The 24,827-nt window shown below is 38.6% G+C and overlaps 1 protein-coding gene across 1 annotated transcript in view; it reads left to right on the forward strand.

Annotated features, from left to right (window-relative positions):
* Positions 1-1,148: 1,148 nt before the first annotated feature.
* DNAJC1 (DnaJ heat shock protein family (Hsp40) member C1) overlaps positions 1,149-24,827 on the forward strand; it is a 108,199-nt gene continuing 84,520 nt past the window's right edge. Inside the window, exon 1 of the mRNA XM_085050544.1 lies at positions 1,149-1,465. Coding sequence (XP_084906670.1) covers positions 1,301-1,465 — 165 coding nt within the window. The 5' untranslated portion in view covers positions 1,149-1,300. The remainder of the gene's footprint in view (positions 1,466-24,827) is intronic.

The following is a 24,827-nucleotide window of genomic DNA, read 5'->3' on the forward strand; positions in this document are numbered from 1 at the left end:
ATGTGATATGGAAACATGAGTTTAAATATCAATCTAATTAATATTTAAATAGTTTATACAAAAGGGAACAGTTTCAATAGTAGGGAATACCTAAGACTATACTTTATGAGTTGGAAAATTGATAATGGTTATGTTGGTTCAAGTCTTTACTCAGAATTAAGCAGAGTATATTTTAGAGCCACATCTTGCTATTCCCATGGAGTAGCCGAGGAAGTGCTCTACTGTACAATGATTCTGTAAATGGTGCCTAGCTCCTCTTAGGTGAATTCAGGTGCAGATAAGATTGGCATTTGGGATTTTTTTTTTCTTCTTAAACTGCAAAACCTATTTTTTAAAATTTAGCTCATGGATATTTTTCGGATGAGTGGATCTGTCTTTTCTTAAAAAGATTCCCACAGTGAGTTATTACCCAGGCCTAGCTTCGAGAGAGATGAAACAGATGGGGTGTGTAGAAGAGTCTGCTCGTGCCACAGAAAAGGGATTTAATGCTGATAATTTGTATTGTTCAGCCATTAAGTTTCCACCTAATTTCTCATCCAGCGTTCCACGCGAAACACTTCACATTAATTTAAGCAAAAGGACGGAAGGTCCGGGGAAAACCTTAAAAAATCGGGCTGACACTGACAATAGGGTGGAGTGATTTTAGGGTAAAACAGGTTACAGGAATCAAACCCGCCCGTAAGGAGTTAATATAGACAGAAAATCGAAAGACGAGGGAGCCGGGGCTGTGTTCCCGCGGCAGGCAGAGAGGGAGCCGGGGCTGTGTTCCCGCGGCAGGCACCGAGGGAGCCGGGGCTGAGTCCCCGCGGCTGTGTCCCCGCGGCAGGCACGGAGGGAGCCGGGGCTGAGTCCCCGCGGCAGGCACGGAGGGAGCCGGGGCTGTGTCCCCGCAGGCACGGAGGGAGCCGGGGCTGTGTCCCCTCAGAACGGCACCGGGGCTCTCCCGCTTCTCCCGGCGGGAAGGGCGCTGAGGGGGGAAAGGGGGGGCGGGGCGGTCGCCCGCACAGAGCTCGCGCCAAGCGCCGCTCGCGCCCTTCCCCCCCGCGGCCTCTCCACTGCGCGAGCGCCGGCGGTTGCCGGGGCGCGTGACGTCACGAGTCGCGGAGGCGGCGATTGGCCGGACGGGGAGCGCTCCCCCCTCCCCTCCCCCGCCGTGGGACCGCCGCTGCCAGGGCCGGGCCGGGCCTCGCGCGTCCCCTCAGAGCCGAGCGGCCGCCGCGGCGAGCGCGGCCTCCGCTGCGCCTTCCGGGTGCTTCTCCGCTCCGCCGCCGCTCCGGTACCGCCACAACAGGCGCGGGTCATGGCGCGCCCGCGGTCCGCGCCGCGCCCTCGGCTGCTGCCGCTCCTGGCGCTGCTGGCGCTCCTTGCGCCTCGCGCCCGTGCCTGGGACAGCGGCGACCTGGAGCTCTTCGACCTGGTGGAGGAGGTGCCGCGGAACTTCTACGACTTCCTGGGGGTGCAGCAGGTGAGCGAGGGACAGAGCCCACTCTCCGCCGCCCCCTGCCCCGGCCCGTTCCCGCGGTCCCCGCCGGTCACCGCCGCCCCTGGCCCCCGGCACAGCTGCCCGGCTCCCCCGCCGGCCCCTCGCCCGCCAGCCTGGCGCTGTCACCCTCCTCCTGCCCTGGCTCCCTGGGCCCCGGCTCCCAAGGCTTGGGGCAGCGCCTCTGTCCCTTTCCAGCCTCTCCTCTCCCCTCTGCGGGGGCTCTGCTCTTCTTCAGGTACTGCTCTGATGCTTCTCCTTGCTGCCCCACCATAAATCAGCCCTCCCTCTCCCACTGCACCTTTGTGTATTCCTGCTGCCTGTTGCTCTTCTGAATATATCTCATTTTCTCCAAATGCATCTACAGCCAGGCAAAAGTAGCTTCTGCGCTTTCCCCACTTTTCATTCCTATCGTGGGTATGGCAGTTTCTCACCTTTCCCTCATTCTGCATAGCTGCTGGTTCCTTATCTTCTTAAGATTGTGCATCACCGTATGTTATGGCTCGTATTTTCTCTCACTCACATGCCATGTGGTAGACTGTGACCCTTTGCTATGTTAATGGCTTGTAGATTGTTATATTGGTTTACTTTCAATGTATCTTGGTTATTGTGTGTGGTTTTCACTTTTATTTGGTAAGTAACACTTAAGGTTATCTTATAGAGTTTATTATGCACCTTTAGTCAATTTTTCATGCCCGTGTAGTCAAGACAGGAACTCCTGTTAGGAACACTTTTATCCCATGGTTCTTGCATATATTTTAGATGTGGTTGCTGGTTTTGCTGCTGCTTGGCATCTTCAACTTGTATCGCTTGTCTGGGCTCCCACGAGATGCCCTTCCTTATCTCTAGATGCTCTGCTCTGTGTGTTTCTACATGCATCTCAACAATCTTTTTGACGCTTTCTTCCAGTCAGTGTTCCTCTCCTCAGTAATAAAATACCCAATTTTTTGTAATCTGTTACTTCACCTAGAGTCTCCCGAAAGATATTTTGTTCCTTGTTTGTGTCCTAGTACATTCTGTACCCCTAGCATCTTCTCTTCAGTGCTGCATCCTGGTGAGTGATCCTTCTATTTAAATGGCTTCACTGGCAACCTTGAAGTTTATTCTGATGGAGTTCTTCTTGTTTTTGAAAATGATGACTGTATTTTCAGGTGCATTTCATTAAGGCTGTATCTAAAAAGAGAGGGAAGATGTCTGCAATATCTAAGGGTCCAGTTTTAGAAACTACTGGCTGTGGTTGTTCAGCTCTGTTTCATCTCTTTCTTTCCTTCAGTCCTTCTTAAGTATCCAGTGTAAAATACAATGGAATACCATAAGATATACAACACAGCAGGCACTGCTATTCACGTTTCATTTTCATGGCCCTAAAAATCTAGGTGTTAATGCTCAAAGACCATTTTAGTGTTAGATAATGTAGGAATGCAAAACTTTATTTCTGTTAGTGGTGTTCAGGTCTGGTATGGAACTCTTTGTTAACATCTTCTACAATCCTTTTTTCTAGGGCCAAATCTGTACTTTGCCCTGTATGTTTAGCAAAATATGTTAATTTTATCAAGCAAATACTCTTCTAGTTCAGATCTCTACTCCTAATGATAATGGAAAACTTGTATCACTTGCAGTGTGGGAGCAAGGAAAAAGTTGGTGAAAGTGCAACACAAATGAAACCAAGGGTTTTTTTTTTTTGTTTAAAGCGTACAGCAGTCATATGTCATGTCATTATAGCCGAGACTGGAAGTGTACATAGCGTTAGACGCTTTACATATGCGGCAGAATAGACCTGTGAGTGCAGTAATAGAGTATGCAGTGTTGGAAGCTGAGCTTCAATAGGAGTTGGTAAGATTGGAGAATGCTATATGGATTTACAGGTTCTTTCACACTGCATCCATTGTTCCTGGTGCTTGCTTCTCCAGCTCTGACCTTTACCTGAAACTTCCAACAAGATCCTGATGTCATCCTGAAGGGATGTTTTCTTTCAGTGACTTGCTAGGCAGCTGCAGCTGTTTAAGTTACTCTTTTGAAAAGGGTAATTTGTCTTGTGATAGGATCAAGGGAAGTGCACAAATCTCAGGTGTGCTGTATCCTACCTGGGATGTCTCAGCACAAAGCTCTTCTACCATAATGTCTCAATGTGATATTTGCATGTTTCTTCAGGTTTTGTGCTATTTTTTAGTACTATGGCTTAATGGAGCTTATTTATTGCTTTATGTGTCATTATTGTTTTAGTTGGGATGCTTTTTACTACAGTGCTATAATTTCACTTTTTGTAGTTCTAGTGCTAGTGGCTTTCTTCCCTGTGTTCAGGTGGTTTTCATGTCAACAAGAGTTGACAGTGTATGTGACAACAGCCTTTATGGCCACACCTTTGGACTGTTTAAGTGTCTTTCATTCATCAAAGCTTGCTTTTCCCCCTGCCCATTCCTATTTCATTATCTTATGTCCTGATAATCCCTTCTTCCTTCATGTACTTTTGGGAGAGGAAGTACTTCTCCATTATGCAGGATGTAATTTCTACATCTGAGATATGGATGCTCAGCTGTGTTTGTTCACAGTAGTGTATGAGGGCTGCCAGATTTCTTCTAAACATGTCATCTTGTGTTTTGAAAAAATATAGGGGATGACTCCAATGCTTCCTTAAGGCATTAAAACAGCTTAGGTTTTGATGGGAGAATTGTGGCACTGATTATTGAACTCATACACGATGTCAAAAGCTGATGTTGACCTCAACTGACAAGGTGCAGAAGGCATTGTGGGAAGTGTTGTAGCACTCAAACATGCTTTGGTGAAGCCTCTGGCATGTGGATTTTTTCACTCAAGTTGGAGAGAACTGATTGGTTTTTTGTTTTGTTGCTGCTGTATGCTTGCAGGAGTATGGATTTTGTGTTTTGTCATTTTGAGGGCCTTGTGGAAGCCTCCCGGCATTGTCAGGTAACTCATCCAGCCCTGGTAAGGTGTTAGGTTTGAGCTGCTGTAGTGTTTTCTGAGATCAATGGCAAGGTAGAGGATGGTCTAAGGGAAATGATTTTTGTTGTGGTTTTGAATGTGGAATGACAAAGGAAGAGTAAGATTATGACTGTCTTGGCTGTTAAAAAACTGACCTTTGTTTCTAACTTCAAAGAGGAATTGGCTGAGCAATCTACAAATGCTCGTGGAATGGTTGAGGTTGGAAGGTCCCTTCTTGTCCAACCTCCAAGTGTTAGAGCTGAGCACTAGATTAAGAAGTATCAGATTTTTATATGAGCACACAATCTATCTGTTTTTTCTTTAAATCAGATCTAATAGTAACATAGCATAAGAGAAAGTCTTGCATTGTTATATTGTTATTATTGCTGTTCTGACCAGCGTGGGAATTGATCTACCTTCCCTTTCTTTGGTGGTTCTTAAATTGAGGATGTGATTAACTTAAATGGCTCATTTAAAACGTTGCTGTTCTCAAGAATTTTGACCTAGCAGAATGGGGACATAACCTTTGGCTTGGGAAAAGGTTGCATTTCCCTGTCCCCTGAGTGTTTACTGAAGAAAATAGAATCATAAACTCTTGACAGATCTGATGTAATAACCATTTCCGTAATCATTTCAATATAGCCAGTTTTAAATGACAAGGGAATCAGGACCAAATAGCATTCATCTAAAAACTCAGACGAAGCAGCAGAATTAAACTATGAGGCTACTGAGAGGCTATGCAGACTCAGTAATATGATGACCTGTTACCTGAGAATGAGAACATAGAAATGTGATGTTAACTTTTGGGAAAAATTCCAGGAAGATCGGAGGAGCTACAAGCTTGTATGGTGGACAAATGAATGGGTCAAGTTAATATTATAATCTCTTACAGCTTTTAATAGTTGATACCTGCATAAATATAATAGCTTTGGATGAATCAACTTGTCATCAGTTGAACCTGTGGATCTCCTTCCACAAATAGGCTTTTGATTATAACTTGTTAATATGGCTTCAAGGGAATTATCTGTTCCTCTACTCTTTTCGACTTGCAGCCAGGAAGGCACTACAAGCCTCTGAATGTCTTTTGAAACTTTGTGATGTGGTTCTTAGATACAAAGGATCTGATCAAGAAATGTTTAGGTAATGTTGTTTGTGAAGATGTATTAGAATACACGAGCTGTATTGCTGGAATTGAGCTATGTGGAGCTGTGTGTCATGTGTCAGGTAGGACCAAGGAAGGTCTGCATAAGGCTTTGGCTTCCACTGGTAGTAAGGTAAGGGAAGGGGCTGGTGTTGAAAGTTCTGCTAGGTCTGTGCAGCATACAGAAACAAACACAGAAAGGTTCTCTGAGCGCTCTTTGAGGTGTGGAAAAGGCCCTGGGAGTGGAAGAGGCCCTGGGAGCTCAGGGCTCCTGAGGGAGAGTTAACACAAGTAGGACTTGCTGGCCAATGTGGTGTATATAAATATAACCTGAAAAATGTTGAGAGAGATATTTTCTTCAGTATTGGCTTATGCCTTTCTTATGCCATATGAGATTTATATTGAACCAGGCTCTAATCTGTTTGTGTGGCCTTACTTTAGAGAACTAAGAGCATTGTATCCATTGCAAGATGATGGGTTTACTAGATGATGCTGCAGCACAAAGTCAGAATTGTGTGTACAGAACCTGATTTTGGTCTGACAGCCTGCGAGACATTGGTATGTTAGCAGCTCCAAGAAAGTGCAAGACATGAAACCAAGGAGTTGGATTTCTATGGTTGTGGGAAACCACAACCTCTCCAGATGAGCTGAATGTGTTGGGCTAATAGGCTTCTTTCAAGAAAGCTAGAACAGACGAGCTGTTGTGTACCGTGTCAAGTGGCAGGATATGACAGGGTTATGTCTGTAGAATGCGATGTTTCATGCTGAGGAATTGATGTCCATACTGTTTGCATTTCAGGGATTTTTTTTTTTTGCTGTTGTTGTTGAACTAATTCCAGGCTGGCTGCATGGACTCAATGCTTGTTTGTGTTGAAACATGCTGTTTGCTCTCCTGGTTTCACATGTCATGGTTCCGTTTTCTCCAAAAGGTATCCTGTTCATCCACTCCAGGACTGCTGCATGACATGCAGTCAGTAGGTACAACAAGGAAGTTTGCTTTACACGTGCGTTCCTGGTCCGCATTAAAAAATGAGGTACCTGCACCTTTAAGACTTTTAGTTTATAGTAAACTTTCAGTTTATAGTAAATGGCTGACACTGAATTTAACCTCTTGGCATTGCTCTGGGAGAACAGGAATGAACACCATAACAAAATATGTGGCTTTTATGGTATTATCAAGTGTTATTGGAGACGGAAGAAAATTCCCAGTAAGATGTTTCTACGTGGTCTGTTTTATGCAAGCGCATTGAGTGATGGCATGCAATGCATATATCACCACAGTTCAAAAGTTGTGAATTCATATGTTATATAAGTAAAGTTCTTGGACGTAGATTTAGTATCCTGTTTTTCACAAATAATGGCAGTCTCTGAAGTTATCAGTGTTCTTTCATCTGGCACTGCCGTAGTTCTGGCTTTGAATGGGTTATTGTCCAGAAAAAAAATCTAGATGAAACTATTTTTCCTATAGAACTTCTGGGGAACTTTGAGTACACAGACTGGTCCTCTCAAGTGTGAAAAAACAGCTCTCCCTCATGTGTATCTGTGCAAGGAATACTCTTAAGTCCTCATCAAGAACAGCCTACCATACCCATACAGTTCTGTCTTTGCTGGGAGGCAAGGTGCACATTAGCAGAGCAAGGATAGGGGGAAAATCTGGAGGGATAGCCCAAAAACTCAGCAGTTTGTTTGTTCTTCCCAATGGCAAGCTGGATCACACTCCACAGACATATTTTGGTTGCTCTTCTAATACTTCAGACTGTTCTCTTCCCTGCTGCTTTTTAAGGTTAATGTATGTGGGTGCAGTGTTGCTAAAATCACAGTGTGCATTATCTGTAAATGTTTTAGCAAAAATCTAGGCTGGGCATAGTGCTTCAGTCTTCCAAGCTTTGGGAGTATTTGATCAAGTGAGACAGAGCTTCACCCACATGCAATATAACATCACTTTTTCAAATGATTGTGTCAAAACTATGAGCTGTAAGTTATTCTTGCTTTGTTGTGTAAGTTAATTTAGTCTTGCGTGACAAATAAGATTCACTGTGACCTTCAAAAGTCTTGTGCTGTGAAATGCCATGGAGCCATGTAAGCACCTTGGTGTTTCACTCATTTCTGCCAAAGCAAAGTTGCTTGGCTAGTGATTAAACATCATGTGTAACATCATGTGTAAACATCTCAGCCTGTATCAAGTTTGCTTTCTACTTTTTGTTCCAAGTATATCTTAAGGAGGTCTAAATTGGAAGGCATTAGATTTTAATGTACTGTCAATTGCAACATCAGAGTTCTCAGTTGGAAAGATGAAATGTTTCAATTTTCTTGCTCCAAGCTTTCAAAAATATTTAACTTCTGTAATACACAACTGGGTGATAGTAGTAGCAACATTTATTTGGACACCGCAGGATTTTGGTAATTCCTGAAACTGTATTTCTTTCAAACCCATGAATATGCTGTCAACATTGAGGCAGTAATAGTTCATTGCACTGGTTCAAACAAAAATGGCGTTAGAAAATCAGGTTTTATTTCCAATGGCTTTAGCTGTAATATTAGTTCATTTCATAAAAGTATTTATGTGTTTTTCTCAATATGTTCCTATGATGCAATTCTGCATCCATTTATGGTTTAAAACTTCCTCTCTGAATCTGTTACTTGTAAGTTATACATGGAACTGAGATTTTCAGCAGTTCTGGAAACTCTGATTTTCCTAAAAGATATAAATTATTAAGGTTGTGTGAAGTCATCATTGAGATTATTCTCTTGGAGCCTATAGAACAAAGTTGTTTCGATTTTAAGTAGTTTAATTGCTTGTAAGAGTCACTATAGAGAAGTGCTAATGGTAACTGCAGCATTTGTAACTGGGGATGGTGCAGGGTACAGCTTTGTGTGTTTTGGGGTTTTTTTAACATTGCTGAACTTACAGGTAAACTGCTGATAGATAATGTATTCTATTCTGTAAGTGCCCTGCCCTTATCTTTTTGTTCACTGTTGTTGCATATAAAAATGATTGAGACATCTAGACATGTAAAGCTTGTATTTTCCATAAAAATGGGTTTTCTGTATTGTTGCCTATTAAATTTCTGTTTGAATGTTGTCCAAGAATTTGTATTTTTTTTCTTTCATTGTTGTCTCCCTTTTTCAAGGCACCGAAATGCTTTGGAATCTACCAATTTAAGTAGTTTTAAAGACACTTACTCTAAACTTTCCCTGACAATTCATTTATATGGTACTTTCCTGATTTCTTTCAGGTTATCTTTTCCTTCTTTCTTGCTGTGCAGAAGGACATTCAGCAATAGGAAACTACTATGTTTGGGAACCCAAGGGAACTAACAATATGCAAAATGCAGTAAAAAGGATAAAACAAGCTGTCTTGAATTTGTTTGGTTTTTGGTTTTTTTCGGTCTACGGCAGCAATAATGTTTCAGCTCTTTCTCTCTATACTTCTTCACTAATCCTTTAAGAATGTATCCATAATCGCTTGATCTTCAAATTGCAGAAATAAAAAATGGGCTGGTTGTTTTTCCGAGTCATTCTGTGTTTGACCTGTAATTCATTGAAGGGATTGACCAATTTCTTTGTGAGGAGGGGTAGGTAACCTGTGCTGATGGCCTTTGGTGCTTACACAAGGCTCTATATTTTATGCTTATTTGAAATTAATTTCCTTTGCAGAAGTTCTAAGTATATGCCTGTGTTGGTATCTGAAGCAGCTACATAATTGATCTAACATGGCATTTTGTAAACAACTTCCCAACAGGCCTTTTACTATTTGACTGCTGTGGATTGTAGTCATCATATTTGTCTGTAAAGCTGTGTTAAAAAAAAAAAAATCTTAGAGGCAGCCTTAATTTCATTCTGTTGGACGATAAAGTTTTTATGCTCCATCGAGAGTCATTTTACAATTAAGATTAACAAGGTTTTCTAATCAGATCTAGAGAAAACTGTAGCTTTAAGGGAGATATTTGGAAGTATCTATGGTGCTATTTTAACTTTAAGTATGTGGTAAAATTTAAAAAATAGAATGAAAATTGAGCATATAAGATGTTCCTTAATTGGTTTGGTGCTTCTTGTGCTCTCAGCAGAGCTGGTAACAAAGAGTCTGTGGTGCTGTTGTGTGGCTAAGAACGAGAGTAGAAGTGATAACAAAGGGGGGGATTTTGTCTCGAAGAAAGGGTCTGATATACATTAATTTCCTCCTTTTATTCATTTTAATATCTGAAATGTTTTGGTTTTCCGCATAATCCTAGTGGGCTAACAAAATTCATACAGCATATGAAAACCTGCAGTTTTGCTTTTGATTTGCTTCTTAGTCTTTTTGCTTTTGCTTTAGCTAGATGCTGTGCTGGTTAGAAGTTTGCTTCTTTTTTTTTTTTTCCCCCTTGGAATGTAAAATTGTTGGGTTTCCCTAAATTATGAGGACATTTGGGGTTTCTGGGTTTCTTTTGCTTATTATTTGTTTGTATGTCAGTCTTGTTTGGATGTAACTAGCTCTGTATAAAAGTGATTTGTAAACAGTCTCATGTATGTGGCAACACGTTGTACACGTGGTGTATGTTACAGTTATGCAAACAGTAACAGTTTAAAGCAGGATTGTGCATTCCTGGGCTCCCATCTGAGGGTTTGCTGAACTGCAGATTTCTTAAGTGACCTGGCTTGTAGGCCTTGTAAACTGTTCTTACTGATGTCTAATGCGCAGTGGGATAACAAGTGAAGAAATTTCGTGTGGAGTCTCTGAGAGACCTGAAATTCATCCTTATCAGTGTTAACCTGGAAGACTTGTGGAGGAAACCAGAAGACGCATAGGAGCTGTTGAAATATAGTCACTGCAATGCTTTTATGAGTGAAGAGAGAAGGAAGAACTAGAGTGGTCTTGCCACATGGGCTGTAATTATGAAATGCTGCTGTCTCCAACACTGTAAAGTACTATCACTTATTGAAGGAAGCATTCAGTGCTGATGATGACATGAGAAAGCTGTGAAATAGCATTATTGCTCTGATTTGGGGTAAATAGCTTCTCCTTTAAGGGGCAATGATTGTTTTTACCTCCCGCTAAAAATATTACAAATGATTTTTTTAGTGTAATTGAGCAATGTTTTATTAAGTTTTATTTATTTATTTATTTAGCCTAAATCAGTTTTATCAAACTTAGGCTAGATTTTTATTTAATAATCACCATTTCATACTTGGTGATTTTTCTAGTGTTCTTCTATGGGATGTAAATGCTGCGATGGGAGAGTAGAAGAGTTTGTATGCCATTTAACATTGTGGCAGTGTACAGTTATATTATTAATTGCTTTACTGGCTGTTGTGTCTAACATGGCTACTACAGTGTTACAGTACAAAAAAGTATGTAAAATTTAATCCTATATGGAAGCCTCTTCCCATTTCCTATTAAGATTTTTAATAAATCTTATTCAATTTCATACATTTCTTTCAGTTGAATAAAATCTTGAAATAAATGTGTTTTCCAGCCTGAGTCCACCTATCTATTGAATAAAAATTATTTCTTCTGTCATGTTGTAACCCATGTAGCTTCTAGTTTCTGTTCTACTTCAGAAATTTCTATTTCTCCTTCAGTAGCTTTTCCACACTCCAACCTAACCCAGCAGCATTCAAAACAAAATAATGAATTCGAATGTTCGCTTGTGTCTGTTGAGAACTGTGTTTCAACAGTTGAAATATAAATTGAGTGGATCAGCCAGTCAATTGTTTTCTGCAGCTTACAATGGTGGGAGAACAAACCTCTTCTGTACATAAGTTGTGTACTATATTTTAAAATTAGTTGTAGCTGACTTACATTCATTCTCACTTACACAGTACAGAGTTCCCACTCTGGAGTGCACCAGTACTCCATTTTGTAAATATTTTTGGTCTTTGTGTTTTCAGTCTGAGTAATACTAGCTGCTTTACTAGAAAGCAGTTTTGTGGGTTTTTTGTTTTGTTTCAAAGGAAATAAAAATAAATCTAATTGTCTGCAGGAGAGATAGAGACTGACCTCGCAATGAGTTGCTGACTTAATAATTTCATTAATCATGATGAGTTTGGTCTTTCATACACTTATACTTACCTTTCTTACATACAAATGATCTGTATGCACGTTAATTTTCGGGAGGAGGTGCAGTCCGCTGTTTAGTGAACTTAGATTTAAGGACAATAGCTGTTGTATTAGTTAAGAAATAATGTGATTTTTAATGCTATTTGTACTTGAGAGTACTAAACACACTTGCCTTGTCTGGGTTGCAGACTTTTAATAATAGTCTGGTATTGTCTTGAGCAATGCATCCTGATACCTGTGAGGGCTTGTTTCCATTCCATAGTCTTCTTAGTCTCCAGTTAGGGCACCCCTCCATGTCATCCATAAGCTCCTTGGATACCTTCAGGGAATGCTGAATGCTGTCACTGTGCTCTGTCTGGTTTCTACTCTTGTTTCTTATTATTTATGCACTTTTGTATTATCCTTGCACTTCTTTCTCTAATAAAAGCAATAAACCCAGTGGCAATAGATGGTGTCCCTGGGGAGCACATGTGAACCTAACCATGTTTTGCAGTCCATATGCCCCCTGTATCTTTCAGTCGCCACAGTTTTTGATTAACAATGTTCAAAGGTGCATTCCTGGTGGTACCTTTCAGTCTGGTGCTGTACAGTGAATTTGTAGAACTGGCAGCAATGTGTCTTGGATCATTTAGTGATTTATAATTGCCAGCTGCAAGGTCTGCTCTGTGTAGGAAAGGTGTAAGGCAATAGTCTCACCTACGCTAAATATTATCTCACTTTTTTGCCAGGTCACTTGGTTTGGTATTCCTTTGCTTGTGTCTGGTACCTACCCAAAATATTCAGTGTCACTGCATGCTTGGCTCTTCAGGTTGTCTTTGAAAATGCTGAATGAAGCCTGTCCCAGCACCAATCCCCCCGCAGGAGACCCTTCAGCTGCCTCTTCTCTGCCCTGAAAACTGGCCATTAGACCTTGCTTTTTGTATCCTGTTCATTAATTTTCTATTTATAAGACTTTTTCCTCCCATCTTGTGGTAAGTTAGTCTCTTTAATAGCCTTTGGTATGGAACCTTGTCAAAAGCTTTTTGAAAATTGCCAGATCCTTGGTGGCATTTTCTTTGCAGCACTGGGTTACCTTCCTCACCTGCAGTTATGCAGCTTTGAATATAAATTTCATTCAGCAGTCTCAGGTGAAAGCCATGCTCCTGACTTCTTAGCTTCTATTTAGTGTCTTTGGGGTAATATGTCTGAATTTGAATTAGCTTCTCTTGACCTGCAAAGAATTGTGTTGGTGTGGGAATCTCTTGAACATCTCCAACAGAGGATGATTCAATAAATAAATTATTAAATTACATGGCCATAGCTTTGTTCCAGTATGAAACTTTTCATAGTTTTGTCATCAAGCAGTCTCTAGCATTCTGGTTTTGATTACATCTAAAGAAATAAAAGGGTTTTGAAAATCAAATAAATTGCCACTCTAGTTTGCTTGGACAAATACAAAAGTCCTCAGTAACATGCTGGAAAGAAGGAGGCAACACGTTTTTTTTAGCTGTGCATTCCAGGAATTCTAATGGAATTGGCACAAAACCCCACCACGTTGCTACTGTGGTTATTTACCATCAGAAGGGAAAATAGCTGCTGTTTCGCCATTTTTCCTGTTTGATTAACTGCTATGCATGAATGATTAAGCACATTTTCATAGGAACCTAGGCTTTTAACTGAGATATCCATAGGGAGTTCATGAATATGAATATATTTGCTTCTGGTCACTTTGCTTTAGTTACTGGCTGTAACTCTGTAACATCTCAGTCTTGGACAGTAGTTCTCTTTTCAGGCGATAAGATGGAGGGCTTGTGTTTGGATTGCTACTCGAATTAAGCAGCCTTGGTTTGTGTCCTGTCATCCCTACCCCCTTTTTGACTTACAGTTCCTTTGTACCATAGTAATTCTGTGGATTCATTAATTCTGCAGCAAGGTTCTTACTGTGATGTACTGAAGTGTATTGTTTTGGCAACAATAAGATTATTTTAATCCAGTTATTTTTAATTTTGATGGTACCACTTACTTGCGATGTCTTTGCTTATTCCTACTGGTTTAGGCAAGATTTTGGTATTGCATTGTTTGTTGTATAAATCACAGTGAAAACTCCAATTTTTATGTTTTCTATTGGATGCTGACATTGTGAGGAGAAACACATGGGTTTTATGAAATATCCTCACTTCTAGAAGTTTTTAAAAGGTAGAGACTTGCTGAGATAAGTTTTGCAGCAGGAAACTTATTTGAAATAGAGGAACTTCAATTGAACATATTAAAGCTAAAAGTTGTATTGGATAAAAGGTATTGAATTGCAAGGTTTTAGTACAATTCTTTATTGTATGATCAATTTCCTTCTTCTTAATAGAGTTGATCTGTTTATTGTTCAGGGACATAATAAAGTCATACTTCTGGGTCCTATTTGAAGTAATCAAACCCTGTCTCTAATCCTATGCGTTGCTTCCATGCTGTGCATGTACCTTGACTATGATCAAGAGATGAGAATTTAGGGTAGAATGTGCTCTTTGCTAGCATCTACATATCCGAAGTGATACATTGAGAAGTCAAGTTTGAGAACACAAAGAAAAAGTATCTAGAAAAAAGTGTGGAGAGTGTTTTCTGGGAACAGTAGTTTTGTAGATACAATGTACTGGGTACAGAATTCAGAGGAGAGTTTTGCAGCAGAGGTGTTGGTCATAAATACTTCCTGTTTTGAGTTCCATTAGCAGCTGGACCTGGGGTTGTCCCTTAAAGGCTGCAGTTTGTCTTAGTGTTGCAGCAAATTGCAATATATAGTTAGCTTTATCTTGATTTTTAGGTAAAATGTAATATTTAATTTGCTCCATCTCTGAAGATGTATGTTTGAGTGGACTGTATTTAAATCCAAAATGTTTAGATAATACTACGTTCTCCGATAAAAAGGGATAGAGTTGGAGAGAAATGCACTCGAATTAAAAATCATGCCCTTACAATAAAGAAGTTTAATCTTGATATTATACTTCCTATTTTAAATCATACTGTTTTAAAGTTTTCAGTACAAAACATTTGTTGGCATTCATTGTGTAATATCTGAAGTCTAAAAAGAGAATTGGGATGCCTTCTGTTTAAAAAGCACTCTTGCATAAGTTGCTATTTTGCATTGCAGAATGTTGACTTCCCTCATCAATGTATTTGTGAAAATAAACACTGCTTAACGTTGAATATGGATATCCATGTTTTCTTTCTAAGAAACATTCTTTCATTTGTCTTCTATGTGTTTGACTTCAAAGTTCAGCTTTTTAGCACAAAAAGGTTTTGGTTTTTTTTTTTTTTTTTTGCAAGAGAAAATATGGCCAGTATTTAGACAATTATTAACAGGGGCATATCTTAAATTACTGACCTAAAGGAAGGAAAAGGCTGTAAAATGTGAGTTTCTTCACTTCTGGAATATGTAAGATGCGTTCCTGTAGCTTCTGTGGTCTTTTCTAACAGATTAACTCAAAGACACTGTCATTGAATTAATGGTATCCCATTATTATCAGGGTATTGGTTATCCTGTCTGCTGTCATGAGATATGAGAGCCTTACATGACAGCTGGTTAGACGTGATCAGATTGATACTGTGGCCAGGAGAGACAGTACTGGACTAGGTTGCTTTCCAAAATTGATTTCTCATTCAAGGTAGAATTGTATCTTGATCAAGTATTCAATATTTTGCAATTCAGCTAAGACAAATATACAAACTATTTCCCATTCCAGCTGCAAGTGTAGAACTTGCTGTTATCATAAAACCAAACACCTGCCCTGCCCCCAGCTTACACAAGGGTTGCTTGTGGAGACTTGTGGAGTGTTTGGCTGCAAGCCTGAAAGGAGTACATGTATTGTAGTCATTGCCATACTTCACCTGAGTATGAGATTCACAGGAAAATTTGGTATGATGATTATTTTGACTGTTCTTAAGGGGTAGCTTAAGAACAAGAGGTTCCTCTTGGGCTCTCCACTGGCAAGGGGTTGATGTATAAAAAGATTCACACACAAAAAAACTATCAGTGTTCCCTCCCACCTCTCCCTCCCAGTCTATTAGTGGATTCAGGCATGAAGGTAAGAATGCCTAAAAAGGTGGGATCTTGAATAAGTTGACAAAGCTGGAAAATAACAAACTGCAATGATAAAAATCTGATCTTTTGTCCAGTTATATAGTGAAACCAGTATTGCCAGTTAAAGATGAGATGGTATGAATCCTGAACTGGTGGTAAAAAGCAAACTTAAGACTCCATGAAGAACACTGATCTCTCAGATACTCTAAAACATGAAAAAAATCCAGTGTGTTATGAAATGTGGGAATTAACAAATCTTTCCCCCTCCCTCCCTGCTTAACTGTTGTGGAGGTTTTTTTGGTGTGACTGAATTAATACAAAAGGTATTAATTTCTGTGCTAGGCTGTGTAAGTGTATTTGAGGTAATTTCTCGGTCTAGAAAATGCTGTTCTGACTCTCAGCCCAGTGCTCTGGGATCTATTGAATTTTGGTAGTAGCAGATTCACACACTGGCAGTAGGCACCTTGAAAACAGGATTTGTTTTCACAAGGATCTGTCTTGCAATGACTTGGTTAAGGAAAAACATCCTTGCAAGAGGTGCAAAAATACTCTAGATGAGCTATACAAGTGTAAAATCTATCACTTGGTTAAGCTGATGCACAGTGCAGGATAGCACTTTGCTGAGGCCCAACACACACAAGGGGAAGGAGAGTGGAATAGAACGGGTCAGTGTGTGCTTGGAATAGCAAGTTACTCCAGGGAAGTTTCTTATGGTCACTCTTGCTGATTGCCTAACAGGTTTGAGGTCTACTGTGTTAAATTTTTAAGATAAATATTGAATTGATGATTTTAGCAAGAATTATTGCGTGTACTCTAGTATAATTGTTCTAAAGTCATGTTTCTTTTCAAGCATCAGGAAAAGTGTTGCAGTTTCTATTATAGCCCAAGGAGAGGAGCTGATCTGCAAGAGATTCACAGCTGATTTTTTGATGACATTTTGAAGCTGCATCTTGCTTATTATGCCATCCTTTGGTTTCTGTTTAAGTTGGACCATGGTGATTTTATTTGGATAAAGTATGAAAGCCTACCCCATTTTGTGATAAAGCCTGATTCGGACAGTGTTTTGGATGAGTTCATCTTCAATTTCTAGGCCACAGCCTTTCTTCTACAATCCTAGTGACAGTCCCATCTTGACAGAGAAGAGCAAAGGCAGGTTTCCTTCTAGTTACCACTAGGATAACACTTGTGGCCCCAAAAAGGAAGATGATGTGTCCTTGTAGACTTCCTGCATGTTTTGTTTTAGTTGAGCGTTGTTATATTCTTTACCCAGAAAAGATGCAAACAAATCCTCAAAATTACCTGTACTGATAATTTTTTTTCTTCAGTCTCCTCATTTCCCTCTAGACTTCATAGCCGATCTGTTTAGACCTGCCTACCAGGACTTCATTTTCTAGACTAATATTTGGCAACAAGTTTGCAGTTTTCACTGCCATTAGATTGCTGGCCTTCATGGTGTTTTCTATTTTCTTTTTTTTGCATCTACTTCCCCTCCCTCCCCGCCAGTGAAATCCCTTTCTTCAAACTGTCAGTCCTAGAATAATGATGGAAAATGAAGCAGTTAAGTAAATGGTTTCTCATTCTTTGGTATGCCTAAAGCTTTGTTTTTCACCCAGCCAGTATGAAGTGTTTCTTTAACGAGGGCGGTGTCCGAGGTCCCTTGTGGCCGCTGCTGAGAACTGCTGTGCTGGTTGTGATGCTCGAGTAGTGTTACAGCTTTGTAAGTATATCCCAGGAACCTTCTGCAGTGCAGTTCTGGAGCTAATAATTATTCTCTTCTTTGATGATATTTTCCATGGCTTCTGTGCTAGTTGTTTTTTGGGTTTTTTTCTGCTCTAATTTTTAGAGGCTGAAAGAATCAACAGTCTGACAGTCCTTTCTGTTCTGCTTGAGTATATACTGTACTTTGTCTTCTGAGCCCCTTTCCCTTGTTTTTTTTTGTCCTCTCAATAAGAACTAGAGTTATCAATCAGGGATATTTTACAGAGATATCTGTAACTTTTAAAGCACCCTTTCTCTGGTTACCTTTTCTTACCACTGTATTCGATTCTTATGAGAGATCTGCAGTCAGCTGAAACTACATGAAATCATGTTTGGGAGGAAAAACTAAGGGGTTTTTAAATTTCTTTTTAATCTCCAATGTTTTCTGTTTGCCACTCTTTATCTTTGAGGTCATCTTTTCTCTTTATTGTGTGGTTGGTTGGTTTGTTTTTAAATGTATTCCTGCTGCCATCAAATTTTACTGTGGCTTTCACTGCTCATCATAAATTCAGTCCATCCTTTCAGCTTGGGAGCTAAAGTGGTTGCATGCACCCTGGTTAACTTACATTTCAATTACTTCAGGAACACCCTCTTTGTCTAATCCCTATGCTTTCTGTAACTAAAATGACTGTCTAAAATTGGTTTTGGCTTTTCAGTTGGACCTGGAGATGAATTGCCAAGCAACAGGCACTTAGTGTTGCCTTGATATTAAAGCTGCATGTGGCTTTAAGCTGCATGTTACAGTTGCCCTGTTTATTCCATTTCTTTTAATCTTGCCATTTTTTTAAATCCTTGTGTACTTTGGCATTGTTGGTGGTGTTTTTATTTATTTGGGTTTCTGTCTTTGCTAGTTCACTGATTTCTGTTCAGTGTTTAGTCTCTTCTTATTAATGTAATTTCTGAAGATCCATTTTTACGTCCGCCTGTTAGTACCAGTTCTGTCCCTCCTTTCCCAACATTGTAGAAGAAATAATTGTCCTAAGTTTCCCAGCATATACTTCTATTATTTGTGTCTTTCTTGAGTAATTCTCAGATAAATACTTGATTTGGTCTAAATTTCAATACATAGGTGTATCAATTATTTTGAAGAAGGATTTTTTACAACTGTGTTTGAAAATTGCTGGTCTAGAAATGAACTGTCTTTGGATGAGCAGGCTGGGTTCCAGGGACAAGCAAACACAGAAGTCAGATCTTTCAGACTGACCTCTTCCAGCTGGAAAGTTTGGCTGTCTGGAGGTTGCTTTGCAAATGGCAAAGTTTTAGCAGACTGCTTTGTGTGAGCCTTCTTTTCAGGAGTGCTGCCCCTGCTCACTTAGAAGTAGGTAAGCTGCCACCTAGTACTGATACAGTACTAGTACAGATGAAATTCTGTCAGTGGACTGGTGGACAAAGGATTTGATAGAAATAGATCAATAGTTCTTTCTTTACCAATGAAGTAATGATAAGGCATAGAATAGCTCTGCTATCGAAACTAGGTTGTGGTTTTTTTCCTGTTCATTTTAATTTGATAACTGTTCCTTTTTTTTTTCTGTTTTTAAATTTCTGTAATGGAAGTTGAATTCCTAAGCTCCTCTGCATGTGCTGGTCACTATTCTGTCTAATAGGACAACACCAAGTAGTCTTTGTTCTTTATCTTCTGTCAGGGGCAAAATACCCAATTGGAATAACTGCTGAAAAGAAAGTGTAGTGAAATAAGGTTGTGTGCATGCAGGAGCACATAGAAGCTCTTAGTGCAGTGACACTGGCTGTGTGCTAGGAGGTTTATTTTAGTGGTATTCCTGGTCATGGTGGAGACCTTGTGGGATTTCTATAACTCAAAGCACTGTATGTGGGGGAGTGATGGGCAACCATGGGAGTAGCCGTACCATAAGTCACAGAGGGGTTGAAATTGAAATAATCAAGGTCTTACAGCCTGGTTCCATTCTGCTGTTACTTTATTAGTTCTTTTTCCTATTTATTTGATCTAGACAAACCTTCCCAGTTTTTGGTGTGTTGACTGTTTGTTTCCCAGTAGGTCACTTGTGATTGTAGAGCATTAAGACTTCTGACATAACAAATGTGCACAGTTGATTACAGCTGTGGAGCACAAAGAGAGTGACATAGCTGCATACTTGCTGCATTAGACACTGCTGGAGAGATGAGCTGCTGTTTCGCCCTTTCTTTTGAGATACTGCCAATAGGCAACACAAAAGTCTGAGGAGATGTTTGTGTTCTTCCTTCTAATTATATTATGAAACTCCTAATTGCCAAATTAAATATTTTTAAAGTGTTAAGCATTACGTGTAATATTCCTTAAAAATTCTTTTATAGTGACGCCTTTCTTTTTCTAAATCTAGTGTTGGCAAATATGGATGTGATTTTTATAATGTGCAATTGGAAGTAAAAAAAAAATAGAGATTTGAAACCATTGTTGAATTTATTGTGTGAGGCACTGCAGTGCTCTGGAGTAGATATACCAGAACTTCAATGAAACGAACCATAAAGATTTTCAGTATTTGGTAATTATAGTTATCTCTCTACCATACTGATTATTTAATCTGATGATTGAGATTTTACATTTTTAAGTTCAGTTTGGGTTTCTTACCACTTGATGGCAGTGAAGGAGCTAGTGTTGCCGGGCAAAGGTTCAGGGCAAGAACCCATTATGAATAACAAAAGAGGAGGTACAAAGGAAGCCTCTGACATTTAATATTGTTCACATTTCTAGGTGATATTACTTATACCACAAATGACAGTAGATGGAGAAAAGCCTCTAGATGGAGCTTCAGTACTTTCAGTGGGGTAGAGATTTTTGTACTCAAGTGGCTTCCTCCTATTTATAATAATTATTTCTAACAACAACTTTCCGATTTAGACCTGGAATGATACTAGACATAATCAATAAGTAATATCAGTGTTTCTGCTATTATAAACATACTACTTGAAGAACATGCAATTCTGACATTTTTCTCACACCTTCTGTTCAAATCCTACAACCCCTCAACATTCTTAGGAATTCTCAGGTATTGCTAGAAATGTGTGATGTAGATTAAGGATCAACCTAATTATTCAAGGTTTTGTAAAAAAAAGATAGTTGGATTTCATTGGTGGCCAAAAAGAGAAACTTGAAAAATACTGTTCAGACTAGAAACTGCCCTGCAATATTTACTGTTGTGCGTGGTCTAGTCCCATTGAAGATGTGTTTGTTGTAGCATTAAATACTACAATGCACGGGTGTGTGTTTGAGGCACTTTATTAGTGAAGGTTCTTTTGCACTTCCTACACCCATGTACACCTCTTGCCAAGCTGGTATGGGGAAATGAACCATATAATGGCCCTGCTGTAGTAATTGGCTCCACATGGGTGGACTCTAGTGCACAGACAAAACCTTATTTGAAGTAATTGGTGCTTTGTGTAGGTACAAGGGTCTGTACATGCAGATTTATTTTGGATCCTGGGTCAAACCTTGGCATTAGTAAAGGTTTCAATTTCATGCAGTGTCTTTGACATGTAAGTGATTTTGAATGAGTGTCAAAAACATCGATGCAGATGATAGCAAGCGATTTGATTGAGCTTGTTTGCTAAAATACACATAACTAATATTTTGCAGTTATATTTTTGATTGGGTACTAAATAAAGAACTTGTTTTGTTTTCTGTGTGCGCAGCCTGTTACTAATTTAAGAAAATGTCAAAAAGCAAACTCTAAATTTTCATATTTATTGAATATTTAAATCTTTATCAGCATTATTCTAGTTCTATAATAGTACTGTATAAACTCAGTTAAAAATAAATGAAAATTTGCCAGAGTTACCAAATATTTATTTTGGTTTCAGATGCCATTCTTTTTTTTAAAAAGCATTTAAGCACATTATTCCTTGTAATTTTTATTATTGCTCATATTAGTGTTAGCAATTCAAATTGATGGGTAGTTGTGCTGGTTTAATGTAATGGCAGCCACACATATTTATTGGGCAAAATTCAAGTTTGTCTTATCAAATAAAGTATCAAATACAAAATCTGCCTAGTAGATTTTGAAAAAAAGGGTTAGAAGATGGAGTCAAAGATAGTGCAGTATTTAGAATGATGGTTTTAGTCAGTGGAGACTCATTTGCTGGAAATGCCCTTGTGAGACCATAGCATTTCATCTATGGCATTAGTTCATTGTGTGGCATAAAACAGTATTGGAATGGGTTTCTTGTCAATGCTGTTTTCAGTAAGATTTGTTAGAAAACAATGAAATTTTACTTCATTACATGGTATGGCTGTGTTTATTTAATGTCATTGGAAAATCTCAGCTACTGTGGTGCAATACAATTTTATGATAAGGTAATGCAGGCTTTTCGAGCTGCTGCTGTTCAATTTAGGGAATCTGAAAGATATAAGAAAATTATGACAGTGTTTGGAACATGAAATCAGTTTATTTTAAGAAGTTAGTGTTAATTTTGCTCTGGTTTGCTTTCCAGGATGAACAGCATAAATGCCAAAAGTCAGATATGGGAAGAATACATGTATTTGTGCAAAATAAAATTAATTTTTCTAGGTGGTTGTCAAGAATTTTAACAAATGTAACTTAAAAAAACACCTGGTTTATTTGGGTTTTTTCATCCTAGAGATAAACTTATCTAACTTATTCATTCAAGGGTGCATGTGATATGACTGTATACAATTATTAAATATTGTGTGCAAGAAATCACATTTTATAAAAGAGTGTAAAAAGTCTGTGAGTAATAAGTCTGGAGGGTAACTAGTTTGTGCTAAATAGTTTCTGTATTAATCAGTGCAGTAGCAGCAATTCCCCAGAAGCAATGTGTTACTTTTATTTCTCCTTATCTGGTAAAGAGTTGCAGATAATACTAAAGGTCTCAATTTCTAGGTTTTATCACTGTGAAAGTCAGCAAATTCATATTGATCTTTTAAAAAATCCTCTGGCCTTTTACTGTGCTAACACTTGGGATATTTTTTTCTCTGAAACTCTCTCTTAGTTATATCTTTATATTAACTTTATCATTAAAATTTTGAGGTTTGTTGATGGCATTTTTATTTCTCCTTGACTGCTGAGCAAATCTCAAATGTTTACTTCCTGTGTGGGCAGAAAGAACAAGTCAGTTCTTGGAAAAGGCATAAAATTGAACAAATTAGCAACCAATGTATGGAGTTAATTTCCTTGAATATTTCTCTGTTTACTCTGAGGTGTATTTTGAAAAAAGAATTAATTCCCTATATGTAGGCAATACTTTACTTTGTAATTTATAAATAAAAATGCCTTACCAGAACTGAAGACTACTGTGGAGTTCTTTTTCACATTTGCTTTCTTTTTAATAGTGATAGAGGAAATTCACTATTTGAAATTACTGAATTACTGAGACTAATCAGAAGTTTCTGTTCAATTAAGAGATCTTCTATACAATTTTATTTTACCTTATTACAATTGTAGAATAATAGAAAAAGCTGATAAAACTGATCATAGAAATCTGTGTAACGATTTGGATTTCTAGTTGTAGTGTTTAGTGAGAGCGGAATAAAAATTAAGAACTTAAAATTGCATATAGAATTAATTCTTCATGGTTTTGTTTTATTTTGTCCTAAGAGAGCCTTTCAGAATTTGAACTTGTGTTGTGACTTATTTATGCAGTAGCAGCAAGTTTTTTGTTTGTGTGCCCTTATTCAACATTCATGTGTATTTCAGACCCAGTTAAAGATTTCTGCAGACTCATTTGGTAAAGAAGGCAAAATTTTTGCGTGTAATTTTTCGGTTCATAGATATGAGTCTAACTGTAGATCTATAAATATTGTTGAATAAAAGGTTAGCATACCTGTCAGTTTGAGAGCATAATTCCACCAATATTTAGGCAGCAGTCATATTTGATTCTCGTGTAAGTACACGCATGACTCCTAGGATTCCTGGAAACTTGTGTAGTTGGAATTTCAGTGTTAAAACAGTCTTGGTTTAATTGCATGCAAATTTTGGTAGCCCCATGTGGGAATAGTATGGTTCTATATTTTAAGTTATTTTTTTATACAGTGCAGGGAAACTACATCAAATATAAAATACATGAAATACTGTTTCAAAAATATTACTACAATACTTAGAATCTTGGGGTTTTTTCAAGAAAAGCTTGGATTAGTCATGTTTATTCAGCTTGATGGAATTTGTCTTCCAGGGTATCTAAGGCTTTTCAATTCTTAGTCAAATGTTTTACTTTTAATGTGATAAATTGAGATAGAAATGATACTATAGTATTGCAAGTATATCTTGTATTGATAAGTGCTATCAATGCCATTCACAGAAGTAAAACAGTTCTGGATTATTTATAACTTCTGAAAACGTGCCTCACAAATTATGTTTCAATAGATTCCATGACATTTGGTTAAAAAATAGTTGAGGTTATTAATGATCTAAAAAGAGACATCTCCATTTGTTTTTCTGGAGTATCCTCTTGTGTAGGGAAGTTCTGCAGAATTATTAAGGAAGAACTTTGTTGTACCATAAGAGAATTAGTAATTAAAACACTTTACCAGTTTCTCATGTGGTTGCCATTATTTTTAGAATCTCATTACTTTCATTATACTTGAGAGATTTTGCAAGGTGTTTGGTCTTGGGCTGCTTTGTCTTAGGTGATAAAAATACATAAGCCTTGAAGAAAGTGCTTGGTAAATACTTCTGGGTCTTTTGAGACAAAAAGTACACTTTCCTGTAAGAGAATCATCAGTTGCCTGGACACTGTGTGTTTCAAACCTGTCCGTCTACATCCAGGCTCATCTGCTTCAAACACATGCAGTCTCCTTTCCCTTCCTAATTGATGCACTTGCTTTACTAATTTCTCCAAGCCTTTCTACAATGATATGGCATACTCTGGTTTTTAGTTCTGTGCAGACACCAGAACTACTGCATATCTCACAGAAACGTTACACTTTTAAGGAAAAATCCATTTTATGTTCTATTTGTGTTAAGATCTGTAATTTGAAATGGGCAAGTTGTTAACTGGCCAGATCGTTCTGCAATTTAGTGGAGCCTGTTAGAATCAAAATGATGCTTCAGAGAGCTGGGGTTTATTTAAAGGGAGGGGGAAAAACACTGCTTGTGAGTTAGTATTATAAAGCAGGTTTGCATTGGTTATGCAAATTTTTTTTCCTTTCCAAATCTGCTTGTTTCTCTGTCTTTTTGTACAGCAACTGTGTACCTTAATATCACTTTTAAAAGAGTAGTAACAAATTTCTACGACTGCATACTCTAAAATTAGGGAATGTCAGTTTTCAGAATGTCTCAAATCTTAATTTGGTTTCTTTGTGCTTGTTCATTGTGATGATTTTTAATTCACTACATTATATTCTACAGGGTCTTTACTTATTCAGGCTCAGGGAGAGATCTGGCCCCAGTGCAGCTTCAGGCTTATGTATTGAAAGAGACTGTTGTCTGTAAAAACTGTTTAACCTGTAGATGTT

Source organism: Lichenostomus cassidix, chromosome 2 (genome assembly GCF_008360975.1).
Source record: "Lichenostomus cassidix isolate B80296 chromosome 2, HeHo_3.0, whole genome shotgun sequence".
Lineage (NCBI taxonomy): Eukaryota > Metazoa > Chordata > Aves > Passeriformes > Meliphagidae > Lichenostomus > Lichenostomus cassidix.